The sequence below is a fragment of the Pyrus communis genome, chromosome 14 (genome assembly GCF_963583255.1).
Source record: "Pyrus communis chromosome 14, drPyrComm1.1, whole genome shotgun sequence".
In the NCBI taxonomy this organism is placed as follows: domain Eukaryota; kingdom Viridiplantae; phylum Streptophyta; class Magnoliopsida; order Rosales; family Rosaceae; genus Pyrus; species Pyrus communis.
In genome coordinates this window covers 5,344,879-5,360,292 of record NC_084816.1, presented here as the reverse complement: position 1 = coordinate 5,360,292, position 15,414 = coordinate 5,344,879, and the positions used below count along the sequence as shown (strand labels likewise).

General features: G+C 41.4%; 1 protein-coding gene across 1 annotated transcript; it reads right to left on the bottom strand.

The window, feature by feature from the left end:
• Nucleotides 1-1,071: 1,071 nt before the first annotated feature.
• LOC137714250 (uncharacterized) lies at nucleotides 1,072-7,469 on the bottom strand. The gene is made up of 7 exons (XM_068453506.1): nucleotides 3,477-7,469; nucleotides 3,001-3,216; nucleotides 2,596-2,893; nucleotides 2,469-2,527; nucleotides 1,669-2,008; nucleotides 1,410-1,465; nucleotides 1,072-1,140 (listed from the first exon to the last, which is right to left on the bottom strand). Exons 1-7 carry the CDS (start codon nucleotides 7,467-7,469, stop codon nucleotides 1,072-1,074), a joined length of 5,031 nt encoding a protein of 1,676 aa, XP_068309607.1.
• Nucleotides 7,470-15,414: the final 7,945 nt, after the last annotated feature.

Here is a 15,414-nt window from a genome sequence, read left to right as displayed (position 1 = left end):
ACAGGGAGTTGAGAATTGGGGTCAGAAAACCGGACTGCAATGATGGACTAGACCGTCCGGTTCAGCTTCGCGTGGTTTGCTATTTTTGAGTCGTGGGTTGAAAAACCGAATTCGAACATACATTCTAGTTCGGTGCATCTTTCAGTGTAAAATTAGGGAACCAAGGGGTCCGGTCCAGTCCGGTCTTGAACCTTGGCTTGGTTACCCACCCTGTAATTATTTTTTTTTTTTCAATAAGAATTCAAAATCGAAAACAAAATGTGAATTAAGACTAAAGCCGCACTTGATACTACGATATAATCATATTTCTCTTAACTCGCTGTCACAAATGTCCAGCCAAAATATGACTTGTAAAATGCTGCTGGTTTGTTCAACTACTGCTATATTTGAGAATGCGGAGAACCATATGAATTGTATCTTGTTCAGGCTAACCGGTAACAAGCTTTACAACTCTGCAGCCAATCTGGCCATTAGATTCTGTACGGCATCAACCGATACGAGTAAATATCCTTAGCTAGTACTAAAGGTATCGTTTGGTATACAGATGGGACAGGACAGGACGGAATGGGACAAGACGGGACGGGACAGGACGGAACGGAATAGAGCAGGAGCAAAGATGCCCTCGGATGGAAACAAGGAGGAAGAAGGAGACAAAGAGGTTATAATTTTTTGTTCCACGGATGTGGAACGAGTCGTTCCAGGAGGGTGAGGTGGAACGAAAATTCACCCAAAACTCGTCCCGTAGAACAGCTCGTTCCACCCGTTTTAGGCGCACCAAACGTGGGACAGAACGCCTTGTCCCACTCTGTTCCGTCTCATCCCACGTACCAAACGGTACCAAAGGGAAACCAGAAGAGTCCTATAACCATAAGTAAGACCCCCGGAAGTGGAACTCCGATAGAATAAAGTCCAACATCCTCCTTCGTAATGGTTATCGAAGCATTTGGACTAGTACTTGAGGGAAACCAGAAGAGTCCTATAACCACAACATTTCTAATTGATTCTTGAGCAACGTCGTGGCTTGTCTAACGTAAGTACCCCCTTATATTTGAATCTATACAAGTTTGAAGTTCAGAAATCAAAGCAAATGCCAAAAGTAGTAACTAGATAGAGAAGCAGAGACCAGATGAACAGCACATTCTGTTATTCAACAAAACAAAGTGTGCTTCAACCAATAACAATAAATTGAGCTGGGTCGCCTATTTTTGTATCAGTGGAGAATTGACAATAATGACAAGTTACAAGTCGAAAAAGGATCTAATTCAGTTTAATTGTAACACCCTATAATTTTCCGATACAATATGATATATCATGGCAAATACTAACTGCGAAATGCAGTCTATGGTCATCCACTAGCTAGATTCGAGAAAGTGGTCAGCCATTCAAGTACATTACTTCTCGACACTAACCTGTAATTCCAATGTTCTGCAGTCATTGCTTCTTAAGCAAGCAGTCATGCTTGAACCTGTTCAAATTCAAGGGATGCAGAGCCATAGGTCTATGCTAACAATATTTCAGATAAAATAAGAAAAAGTAAAACAGTTGAAGCTCATAACAAGACAAAAACATCAGCGTTGATTGATAAAACATCTATTCATTACAATGAGATTTGCCATGGACGAGTTTTCATATTTTGAAATCGTTGCATAACGATCTCATTTTCGATACCATCAAGAATGTCTTTCTCAATATATGCAATCCAACTATCATCCGTCCTTTGATCTTCCATTTGATTGAGTAACCGGTTCTTCACAATCCTCGTAGCACAAAACGCCCTCTCTACAGTAGGAGTTGCAACCGGTAAGATAAGTGCCAATGTCAACAGCAAGTAAACTAATAGGTAAACACTGTCTTTTTTTGTCTCAACCATTTTCTGTGCAAGATCCGCAATCCCATCCAATCTTGAAAACTCAAAGCTGGAGCGCAAGTCCATAATGTACATCTTAAGCTGATCTTCAAGCATCATCAAGTCAAGTGCAGAAAAGTCATTTGGGTAATACTGAGCAAGCTGAATCAACTTTTCTTGTCATAAGCAAAGAATGAATCTCTTGGATTCAAACATGCCACATAAAGAAGCAACTCAGTATTCAACTCAGCGAAACGAATATTTAGCTCTTAAAGTTGCATGTCAATAACATTACAAAACACCTCAATGCGATAATGATGCATGTTTGTTACCACCGGAGGTTTTTTTACCCCTATAGTTTGAAATATGTCATTCATGTTAGGAACTTTAATCTGATGCTTGTCACAGAAAGAAAAAACCTAACTGAGTAAAGAATCCCAACCACTCTCCTTTATCATTTTCAGCTCTTCTTTACATCTTCTGACTAAGTTAATGGCATTCACAATATCCTAGTCTTTTTTTTTTGTAATGCCTGTGACAAAGCATATGTGATTCCCAAAACATTTATCATCATATGTAAACTAAAAATACAATCGAAAGACCAGAGGGAACCCAATAGAACCTCTGCTTTACATTTCTGCTCAGTCTTTGATCCAAAATCTGCTATGACCTCAAGTACATCTATCACAGATGAGAACATGGTAAGCACGTTGTTAAATTCTTAAACTTTGAGCTGTCTTCATTCAGACCTTGTCCACTTAGAAGATCACTGGTATTGAGTGCTTCAGAAACCAAAGCACCATGTTTCTTCCGAAGAATATCACAACATTCAACAAATGCCCCAATAACATTCACCATATTAGCAACCGAGGTAAAGAGATGCAAGATTTCAAAAGGATCCTTTGCCACATCAATAAGTGTTGAATGAAGATTGTGAGCAAAGCAATGAACATAATAGGCACACTCGTTCTCCTTCATTATAAGTGTCTTAAGGCTATTCAACTCACCTAGCATATTACTTGTCCCACCATAACCTTGCCCCCGTAGCTTTGACATGCTTAATCCATGAGTAGAAAAGAAATCATCAATAACACCTTACATGAGTCAGCAGTATTATCAGTGGCTTGTACAATGCCTAAAAAACGCTCAATCACATGACCTTTATCCACAAAGCGTATAACAATAGCCAATTGATTCATTGGAAACATGTCATGAAGCTCGTCGATGAGAATGGAAAAATACAAATCACCAATATCTTTAGCTATTGCTTTGGTAATTTCCATTGAAAAAGCAGTTATAATGTCCCTCTGAGTATCAGGTGAAGTCAGCTTCAGACTTAAGGGAGGATTTCTCAATGTGATAGCTTTTAACTTCTCGTGACGACCACATTGGAAGTTCCAGAGTCCAAGAAAAACATCTTCGTTGTTTTTTTTTTTTTTTTTTTTTTTTTTTTTTTTTTTTGAAACCCAACAGCCAATTATATAGAAGCCTACAAGAGGCAAGCAGCAGAAACAACGCCAGGCAGTGAAAATGGAGATACCACAAGACCCCCCCACCAAATAGAGGCGTCATCCCCAACACTACCATACCCAAATTAGTGAGGACAAGGTAGCCCATCATTGTTCAATACAAAGACCAACGAAGATGGAGGCCTTTCGACCCATACAACATCACACATCTCCGGAAAATCAACCGACGCTAACTCATGCGCCACACCATTAGCTAACCTAGGCACCCAAGACCAACGGCACTCAGAAAAATCCCTCCCCAATTGCTTAACCCGAGCCAACATAGGAAAAGCCTCCCAACTACCCACCGACAGCGAACTAGATAGAGATTTTATAGCTTCCAGGGAGTCAGATTCCAAGATGACATACCTTAAACCCAAAGCCGCACCTAACTGGCATCCATGCATCAACGCTGTGGCCTCCGCTGCAGCCGCCGAAGGAGCCCTGATAGCGTACCTCGCGACTGCCACCATCCTTCTGTCCTGTCCTCGCGCAATTACACCGGCAAAACCCAATTTTGAGGCCTTGGACCAGCTAGCATCCACATTAATCTTCACAAAAGGATCGACCGGAGCACACCATCGCACAGCCAGCTTTTCCTTTCTCCCATCGCCCACATTTCTATATCCTGCCGCAGCCTTTGCACCAAAGAAAGAGCTCACCGCCAAAGTGATCGCAGCCAACACTTTTGGAGGGCATAAGGGCACCCCATTGAACACAAAATCACATCGGGCCTTCCAAATACACCAACACGTAACCACAATGTAAGATCTCCTCCATTTCGAATCGCCCGTGGTGCACATGTTCTGGGAGAAGACCGCCTGGATCCAGTCCACCCAATCCGGGAGAGAAAGCCTATCCACTTTGTAACCCAACGCCCCACCAAACCAAATGGGTTCCACCCAAGAACAGAAGAGGAACATATGCTCAGTGGTCTCATCGTGGCAGCAACATATAGGACAAGTGGAGCTCTGAGAGGATCTCCGGCGGAAAAGAGCATCCCGAGTAGGAAGACAACCATGCACAGTAAGCCACAAAAAATGCCGCAGTTTGGGAGGAACCTCCAACTTCCAAATCTCTTTCCATAAACTCCTGGGAACCCCTCGGACAGAAGGCCGACGAGTATCTCTCAACTCTAACGATCTATCTTGCAGCCATCTATATCCCGACTTGACCGAGTAACAACCGTTCTTATTAAACTCCCAGACAAGCCGGTCTTTACGACTTAAATCCCCCAAAGGCGTCTCCTCAATAGCCTGCATATCCTCCCCCGAGATGATAGGTTGCAAAAAGCCAATGTTCCACCGCCCCGACTCCGGGCAAATAAGATCTCGAACACGTAAGCCGGGGGTGACCGCAACCGGTCCAAACGGCACCGGATGTCCAAGGGGCAAGGAAGGAAGCCATCTGTCCTGCCACACCCGAACCTCCTGACCCCCCATAATCTGCCAGTGAGAGCCCTCCCTGATCAAGTCCCTGCCACAAAGAAGGCTACTCCACGCCCAAGACGCCCGACCTCCCTTCTTCGCGTCCCATATCGAGCAATGGGGAAAATACCGAGCCTTGATAACCTGAGCCCATAACGAATCAGGTTCAGTGATTAATCTCCAGCATTGCTTAGCAAGCAAAGCATCATTAAACTCCTGAAAGTTTCTGAATCCTAAGCCTCCCAACTCTTTCGGAATACCCAAAACCTCCTTAGAAACCCAATGAATCTTATTGGCTCCCTCCTTACTTCCCCACCAAAATCCAGCCACCAACGCATCCAACTCATTACAAACAACTTTGGGGAATTTGAAGATACTCATAGGGTACGCCGGAATAGCTTGGATTACAGCCTTGATTAAAACCTCTTTACCGGCCCGGGAAAGCGAACTTTGTTTCCACCCTTGTAGTTTTTCCATAATTCTTCCCTTCACATAAGCAAGACCACGTTGCTTCGATCGGCCCCAAAGAGCAGGAACCCCCAAGTAGGTCCCTGGATTATTAACCACAGCCATGCCAAGAGATCCCCCCAACTGATCAGCAATCCCCTTAGGCACATTAACTCCAAAAAACACACTAGACTTCATTAAATTCACCTTCTGCCCAGAAGCAACACAGAAACTCTCAATCAAATGTCTCAGATTACGGCAGTTTTTCTGATCAGCACGTAGAAACAAGAGAGTGTCATCAGCAAAGAATAGGTGAGAAATCACAGGACCTGAGCCACCCATCTTTACCCCCTCCAGCCGACCCTGACCAACCGCACCTTGAATCATTTTGGACAAAACCTCTCCCACAAGAATAAATAAGTAAGGAGACAGAGGATCCCCCTGACGGATACCCCTTGAGGGAACAAAAGGCGCCCCGGCCTGCCCATTTAGGAGAACCGCAAATTGTACAGACGATAAACAGCCACTAATAAGTGATCTCCATCTGCTACAGAAACCCATTCTTTCCATAACTGCATCCAAGAAATCCCATTCCACCCGGTCGTAAGCTTTCTGCATATCCAGCTTAATACCCATCTCAAACTTATTCCTTGCTTTCCTCCCCTTCAGAAAATGAAACATCTCATGGGCGATACCAATGCTGTCCTGAATTTGTCTGCCCGCCACAAAAGCATTCTGAGACGGAGAGATAACCGTTGGTAATAGAACCTTCAACCGGTTGGCGAGAATCTTAGAGAGAATTTTGTACGAATAGTTGCACAAACTGATAGGCCTAAATTGCGACACATACTCCGGGTTTGGAACTTTGGGAATCAACACAATATGGGTCAGATTTAAACGCCCCGTGCCTGCTGACTCTTGAAGCAGATCCTTGATCAGAGCAGAAATATCCTCCCTCACAATCTCCCAGTACGTGTGATAAAAGATTCCTTGGAAACCATCAGGCCCCGGAGCCTTTAAAGCGCCCATTTGCATAGCTGCCTCCTTAATTTCCTCCTCCGTCACAGGCACAATTAATGCCGCATTCATCTCGCTAGTAACCGAGGGCGTCAAACAGTCCAACAACGCTCCCCAATCACGATCCCCGGCCGAGCAAAAAACAGAGATGAAGTGGTTTTCCACCAATTGGCGGACTTGAGACGGGCGATCTACCCAGCTTCCATCCTCATTCCTCAGCTTCACAACCTTATTTCTCCGACGCCTCTGAAGGGTGGAAGAATGAAAGAACTTAGTATTGGCATCCCCCTCCCTCAGCCATTTTACTCGTGACCGTTGGCACCAGTAGCTTTCATCTTGAAGCCTAAGCTCATCAACCCGCCGAGACTTCTCCCTTATCTCTGCATAATTCGGACCCCAATCACGCTGGAGTGAATCTAACTGGGAGAGAAGCTCCTGGATTTTGTAGCTCCGCCCCTTGAATTTCGATTGGTTCCACCTACTTAGCCGAGAACGGCACTCATTAATTTTTCTCATCCACCTATTCATCGGACTACCATGCTGCCGACCTTCCCAACAATTTTTCACCAGCTCCTTGCACTCTTCCTCCATTGCCCAGTAAGCCTCAAACCTAAACAACTTCCTCCCTTTCGGCCCCACAATGCTCGAATTCAGGATAATTGTGCAATGATCCGAGGCTAAGTCCATTCCGTGCACAACATGAGAATTTGGCCAGCATTCCTGCCACCTCTCGTTCGCAAGGACCCGGTCTAAGCGTTCCTCCACCCACTCCCCTCTTCTCAAACCTCTCCAAGTGAAGGCCGATCCATGAAAGCCCAAATCCAGCAACTGGGATGAAACCATGAATTCTTCTAAGAACCTGGGCCTATTATACAACACTTCGACACCTCCAGACTTCTCATGGTCCCAGATATACTCATTAAAGTCCCCTCCACAAATCCACGGGATATCCGTAGGGATAAAATGATGACCCATCCAATCCCAGAACACCGATTTCTCATTTCTATACGGGGTTCCGTATACCCCCGTAAACCGACACCAGTGGGTTTGCCCTTCACATTTCATAACAGCATCAATAATATGCTTAGACGAAAATATAATCTTTACCTCCAGATTGTCCTCCCACCATAAGCTCAAACCTCCAGATCTTCCATTTGGCGAAACATCGAAGCCATTTGAGTAGCCTAAACGCCTCCTCACCCCACAAATTCTATGATCTTTCATCTTAGTTTCTGATAGAAAAATCATAGAGGGTCTCCTATTACGAATTAGCCCATGAAGAGCCCTGACTGTCGTGTCCGACCCTAGCCCACGACAGTTCCAGAAGATATAACTCATGACAGGCGTGCGGCTGTTGAAGGCCAGCCGCCACCACCCCGAGCTGTCATGCCCGCCTTCCTTGCCACCCTCCTATCACTAGCAGTATCCGACCCTCCACCCAATACCTCCTCTCTCGTCTGATGCTCACTTATTTCCTCCTTATTTGCTTCCGGAGTACTTACCGCACATTCCACCACATGACTCCCTTTCTTCGAGTTTAAGCTCCTCCAATGCCCAGCCATCCTGCCTTGACATTCCTCCTCCAACTCCGGGCCTCTGGGTTTCTTCTGTGAGACTGAGGTTACTAATGCCTCCTGTGATTCCACACCCCTCTTGATCCCCCACAATGGGCCTTCACCCTGGTCCGATAAAACTTCATTGATCCCCAGATTATTTTCCGCCTGTCCTTCCCCCCGTATTTTTGTGCGTTCCATACCGGAACTGGACGACGAGTCATCACCCTCCGTCCTCCTCCTTCTCTGCCACTTCTTAGGACCTGTGCTCTGAATCGTTGATGTCCCCCCCGACTCAACTATGTGTGTACTCTTCCTTCCCTGCCCTATCGGCTTCCGTAAGCTGCCTTGATTCTGAGGAACCGCGGTGTCCGGTCTGCGCACCGCACCTGCCAGCCGTCGTTCTCCCCTTTCGACACACTCCACACTCGTAGCTGCAACCACATCCCTGACCGGAGGCGCCTTTAACCACTCTCCATATGCCACTTCCTCTTCTCCAGTCACCTCAACTGTGCACTCAGTGTTGTTATGCCCTATCCGGCCACACCGGTAGCAGAAATCCTGGAGCCGTTCATATCGAAATTCAACCCAAGTATCCCTGTTAGTATCCCTCCGTATCCAGCAGCCCTTGAATAACGGCTTCTCCGTATCCACTAGGATTCGAACCCGCAGAAATCCCCGGGCAAGACCGGGATCCTCCATGGCTATAAACTTTCCAGCCTCTTTGGTTAATCGATGGATGTTCTCTACAGAAGCTAAGCCCAGAGGAATTCCCCTGATTTGAACCCAAAATGGAACAGCATCCAGTTCCAGTTCCTCTAGAGCAAGCTCTGGCGGCCACTTCACAACAGAGAATACCTTTTTCATCACTGCCCATGGTACCTGCTCAATAATTTTGGAGGCTACATTTTCATCTTTGGCCGACAGAATAAAAATATTCTCCCTTACCCATTTTATTTCAACCTCACCCAATTCTTGCCAAGCTGCTCTGAGAATGTTCCTGACTCCCCATTTATTCACTGATTTCTGCGTGAGAACTTTCCCAACCAATTTAATTCCCTGCTCCATAGACGACAACTCCAGCGTCTGATTGAGTTGAATTACTAGCTCCTCCACCCCCCTGTTCGCCATTCGATTGGAAGCCCACTTTCGAAATCGCCCAGTCTGAAATTCAGGGTACCCTTTAATTCCTGCTCTCTTCCTCAGAAAACACAGATATCCCTCTCGGTTTGCCTTTTGAACCCTTTTGTCAACTTGGTCGAAATAGCTATTCCTCATTAAGATCCTCATAAATGTTACCAACCGCCCATAAAGAACTCTAATATACCAGCCTTGTTGGAAAAGACCCCCTAACTGCACAGCTACGAAAAACCAATCCAAATCACATTTAAGATCAATTCGACCCCTTGGCAGTTTCCCCATTACTCCCCACCCACCAAGCACTTCTTCCAGACTCAGCTTGCCCCACCCCCCAGTCTAACAGAGAGAAATTACTACCCCCTACCAGAATTTCACCAGAACCCCTTCACCCTCGACAAGACACTATCAACTTTGAGAAGCCCCAACTTTGACCCAACACCCTAACCCTACCCACATAGACCCAAATTGGGCGAAATTAACACCCCCACCAAGTCAACCCCACAGCCCCAACAACCCTCCAGACGACGAATCCCTTGATTTAACAAAACCCACCCCCTCGCCGTCGCCCTAACTCTACCCTCCCTACCTACCAAACTCTCCAGGCTCACCGTAAGCCACCCAACAACAAAAAGGCAAACAAAAACAGAAACCAAGAGGCACAAACTCGCAGTCAAGACAAACCTGAAAATCTCACGCACAGAGGCGGATCTCACAAGGAGCAAGGACTCTCACACCACGGAGAGAAAAAACCCTCAGTGGCACATCTTCGTTGTTTGAACCTTCATATTCATCATCATCTCCGCAATATATAAGCCCTTGATGCAAAAGAAACCTCATACAAACAATTGATAAACCCAAAAGAGTTTCATATTCCTTTTGTGCTTGGTTCTGCTTCAATAAACCATCGTAGGTTCTCCAAGCTTGGCTGTGGGCACTATTCCATCCTCCAATGTAACCCTGCAACCTTTCTTTCTTCTTCCAATTCGAAAACCCTTTGCTAATAAAGCAATCACCGCCCACTTGCTCTCCCGTATTTGGCTTAAACATATAACAACATAGACAATAAGCAGCGTCTAGTTAGAAGTGCTTTGGTGGCTCACGAGGACTTGACGGTGGTTCTGACAGAACATCACAAATGTAGGATCACCTTTGGGTGTTGTGTAATTAGTATTTGTTCTTTTGGACTGCACTTGGGCTTTCTATGCTCTGATACCAAACTGACACACCCCGACAGAAATCAAGGCGTGTTGGCCGTCACCCTCACATGACGGCCAGCACGCCTTGATTTCAGTCAGGGTGTGTCATACGGTCAACAAAGATTATAAATGAATTAATACCAAAAGGAAATTAAATTAAATAAAAGAATCATATCTAATTTTGAATTAAAACAAGGGGTGTGTTATCCACACACTCCTTGTTAATTTCTATATGTTTATTTTCTTCAATTTATCAGATTCGACGACCGAAAATTAAAAGGGTGTATAAAAAGTAAAATGGGGTGTGTGAATATCATGCCCCTAAAACAAATATAAACAACAAAGGTAGTTTAAGATGAGAATTTGTGCTTTGAAATACCACTTAAAATTCCAATAATCCTCCACATATTTCAAAATACAAATTGAATCACCAGAAAGGAATTTGATAAATAAAAGGATAACGAGGACAAGGATGTACCAAGGGAAAGTGAGAATCCAACACATCAGAACTGGCGTCTTTTGGATTGTGAACCAGCCTTAGGACGAGCTAGCCATAACTCACAGAAATTTGGTGAAAATTAAAATTTCTATGAACCAAGATTTGTTTTCGTGAATCATAGGACTAACCATCAACATTGAATCCTCTGAATCGAGCTTATTCTAGCAGGTTGGTGCGAATAAGCCCTGCGCCCACCTGGATATTCACGAGTGCTCTAGAGAACCAACCTAAGCTCTCATAGGAAGTGGCTCCACTCCCACACTCGTATAGGTGAATCCATCGAATGTGTACTGTAGTCAAGCACACCACCCATATATAGGCTATGGTATTCATTCAGAACATAAGTTCAACCTCACACGCTACAATAAGTGCACTATCTACACCATAGGGATAGACTCTCGATAATAATAACATTCGATATAAACGATAGTGCATGCCCGATCAACAACTTGTTCTTAACCATATGAACCTACTTTTTGGGATCTCCATTCACATAGGTTGGGTTACCATCACTCTTGATCGATGTTATAGATAAGTCTCATCCCCCTCGATGTAATAATCATCACAAGCATCTAGTTTAGTGGATTTGTCAGAGGATTAGCTAGATCCATTTCTGACCTCAAAACAATTATATCAAATACATATATCATTTAGTTTAATGCCCTCATAGCTATGATATCACACACAATGAACCAACTAGTCTCTTCCACAAATAGTTATATATCACAATAATAGACTCAAACAAAGTTGGTCTCTTCCATATAAAATGGGCTATAACAAAGAGGTTGTTAATTAAGCCTCAAATAAATATCTTTTCCAACGAGTTTCAACTCATGTTCGAATCCAAAGTGAACCTGCATATCTATTTAACATATATGTGCCAAGCGTGACATCTCAACATAATATGGCATTTGCACGTATAACATTACCATAAGTTGTCTAATAAAAATTACTGCTCATTCATATTAATATTTAATATATACTATATAATACCTCAAAATATTTAGCATTCAAAATGCCTCTGCAATGATCCATGGAACTTATTGGTACACCTGTTCAGATCCTTTACATCTCACCAGCTGAGTGTTAATATAATAATGGTTACATATAATTTGCATACCATAATTGGTGAGAACAAAACTGATTTCAAAATGTATCTCAAAATATTATATCAGATGCATATATGCTAAATAAATTTAAATTCAATTCAAGCTTTCATAGCTAGACTATCGTCACATATAAACACAGATAAGCTGATCTCTTCAACGTAAAAGGAATAAAAACATTTGTCGTTCAATGTTAAGTCTTCTTTAAGACTACCAACTAGATTTCATATTGGGCCTGCATGTCTAATTAGGATAGCTGTAGACATCTCTTCTCACCATATCAAAGTATCATAATTGACATAATATTATCATCATACAAGAAAGATAAAACTCACCAGACATTATCTATCAATAAAGAGTACCTCTCATATATTTGCAAGTGAAATATATGGCTCTCTAAGACTTTTGAATGTACTCCAATTAAGTGTTTCATCACATATGAATTCACAACTACATATTGTGGTTGTCTTGGTATCTTCTTAGCTATACCCCACATTACCAAGTATGTTGTCACCTGCAAGAAGATTTTTCCATACAAGGGCTCTCCACCCCGACAATTTGAATGGTATTCTGGAAAGGTGTATAGTGTCAAGACCTGCAAACATTAGCACTAACCTAGTTCCACCGGTGTCATGGTTAAATGTATAATAAGCTTTAAAAATGAATGAGTGCAAACTAAATTAGACAGATACACACACACACACACACATATATCTTCAAGTTAAGTTCTCCCCCGCATATTTAAGCGTCGCCGACATCCTTATTTAGAGTTTTTGAAGTAAATTCTTATGCAGTGGTAATATGGCACTGCTCTATTTGATGGATCCGAACCTTCTCGTTTTGGAGCTGTCACAAGGGTCGTCACAATTGTACTACTACTTTATAGTTACTCTAATTATAGTATTACAAAGGCTCAACCAATACATTAGTTCCATACAGATCAAATTGATATCACGCATAAATCAACCTCACAATTAAAATGCACGTGAGGAAACCTCACAATTAATTTCAAAATAGTGAGAACCCCCACAATTTCTAATCAAATTGCAGTAAAAAATTGTAAACAATTTAATTTTATAAATCACAAGGTACGGTGAAGGAAAACCCTCACAAGTTCTGGAAAGCCTTAAAATTTTAACAAATCACACTTGATTTATTGTCATATTTATTGTACCTGCTCCCAAATATAGTGTAGTAATCTTGATCTCAGTTTTCCCTGAAGCAATATACAAGGGCAAAACTTTACACAATGAGGGACAAATACAGTGACCTACTCCATTAAATAAGCCTTCCTTGGAAGTGTTGGTCATCACAAGTACATCACCACTATTCCTAGGATCACTCTTATTGTTGCAACTTCACCATACTACTCTACAGATATCGCAGATAAGTCAAATATATAAGTGACAAATAACAGTCCATTAGAATTTGGAATGAATAATACGTCTTTCACAACTAATTAAGGAGACTAAAACAATTCAAGTATGTATGTGTGTGTCTTAACTCTATAACGCATATGTTTTCCAATTTAAACTATCTAATTAAGAAGTATACCACACAAAAAGCTTCAACAAGTTATGCAAAAACTAGCTCCTCATGAACCCCCACAAATTGAGGGAAATCTCAAGCAAATGTAGGGCTTGCAAACCTTATAGTGCATGCTCACATTACAAGGCTGTCCCTAGCACATCACTGCTTTTCATCATAAGCACGGTAAGCTCGTGAGGTACATGACTGATATTACAATGGATTACTAATAAATTGACTATGACTATGGAATCATTCTCACATAATAGATTACTAATAATTTTAATTTACACAAAGAAATAATCAATAACTAATTAAAATAATGTGTCAGTTATCTGAAAATTCCATAATGAAAATGGACCTCAACCCAGCACATCTGGGTCATCTGGGTAAGAGCTTGCCAATCAATCAAGTGACACGAAAGTATCGTTTAGATTTGTCCACCTAGAAATACTCTTCTAGTATTTATAGTAAAAACACAAGAACACAACAAATAAAATCGACATGGACGATAGATATATTCTTGCTAAATTATTTCTAAGTATTATTTTCAGTGAGAAGTCAATATGGCACAAATCAAAATAAGTAGCAATCGAATCACAAGGTCCATGGAAAACCCTCACAAAAAAAATATTATAAATGTAAAAAAAAAAAACAAAAACAAAAACAAAAAAACAAATTTCTTTAGTAACATTTCAAAAAAAAATAAAAAATGTTTTCTAATAGCTCAAGGAATAGTAGGTATCTTTTAAGAATCGAAATCATTACACATAATATACATAAGAAGAATCCCATCTTTCAAGTATATCCTTATTATGAAAATATAAAATAGGGTAAACGGCCAATTTAGTCTATGAATTATCATCTTAGTGAAAATTAGGTCTCTAAACTATTCTTTCAAAAAAATTAGTCCCTGAAGTATAAAAATCTGCCAATTACATTCCTAATGTTATATTCGAAGTTACTATATTCAATTTTTCATTAATTTAAATCACGTTACTTGCATGTGATACACATTGGAGGGTATATTGGTAGTTTTTCATAGAGAAATAGTGTATGGAGTTAACTTTGAAGGAGAAATTGATAATTTTTCATAAAGAAATAGTGTAAGTTAACTTTTGAGGGTAAATTAGACATTAAAGTCGCAATCTATATGAAATATTAAGCACTTATAGACGAGAAAATGATGGTATTATACTCTAAAATGTGTCAAGTGACTTAAGTTGACGAAAAATCGGATAAAATAGCTTTGAATATAATAATAGGGATGAAATTAGCAATTTCTAATGAATTTAGGGACTTATTTTACCAAAAAATAATAATTCAGAAACCTAATTTTCACTGAAGTGATAGTTCAAGGACTACATCGGTACTTCACCCTAAAAAATATATATAGGGCTAATCACAAAAAACGTTGGCCAAATAGTGGGAATTCACAGAGCATTATGGCACAATGAAATGCTAATATTATAAATCCCTTCGATGCATCAGTTTTGGTAAACAAAACTTGTACTCAGAACAGACAACTGATTATGCATGTTAGCGGTTCCGGTAAGAAAGATAAACACTTTGGATTTGAAAAACTCTCCAAAAACACTTTGGATTTGCAGCACCTACCCATGACCTGAAAATTAAAATGTCTAACCATATTGAAAAGGATCATCGGCGGATCCTTTTCTTGAGAATCCTTCGTGACCATTCATCGTATATCGTACGATCAGTTTTCATTAAGTACTATTTATAGTTAATTTTAAATTTTAAATTTCAAATTTTAAAATAATTTTTAACCACACGATATACGATAAACGATCATAATCATAGAATTCTTAGGGTTCCAAAAACAAAAAATCTTGCGAGATTCCTTTTCCTAACAATATCACCACTATTCCATCGTGATGTGCATCCATGAGCCCATAATCTGCAAAGGAAACGACAAGCAAGATCGCCATCACCCCTCCTTGCCGACATAGATAATAGGTTGTGCGGAGCCCAAGCGATACAGAAGTAGCTTTCAAATCTATTCTTAAGATTGCTAGAAGTATAAGCGACCCCGGTACTACTTCTCCTACAATAAATCACATAAAATAAATATCAGTAAATATCATTTTACATCAAAATAACAAAATAGATAAAACTAATCTAATAACA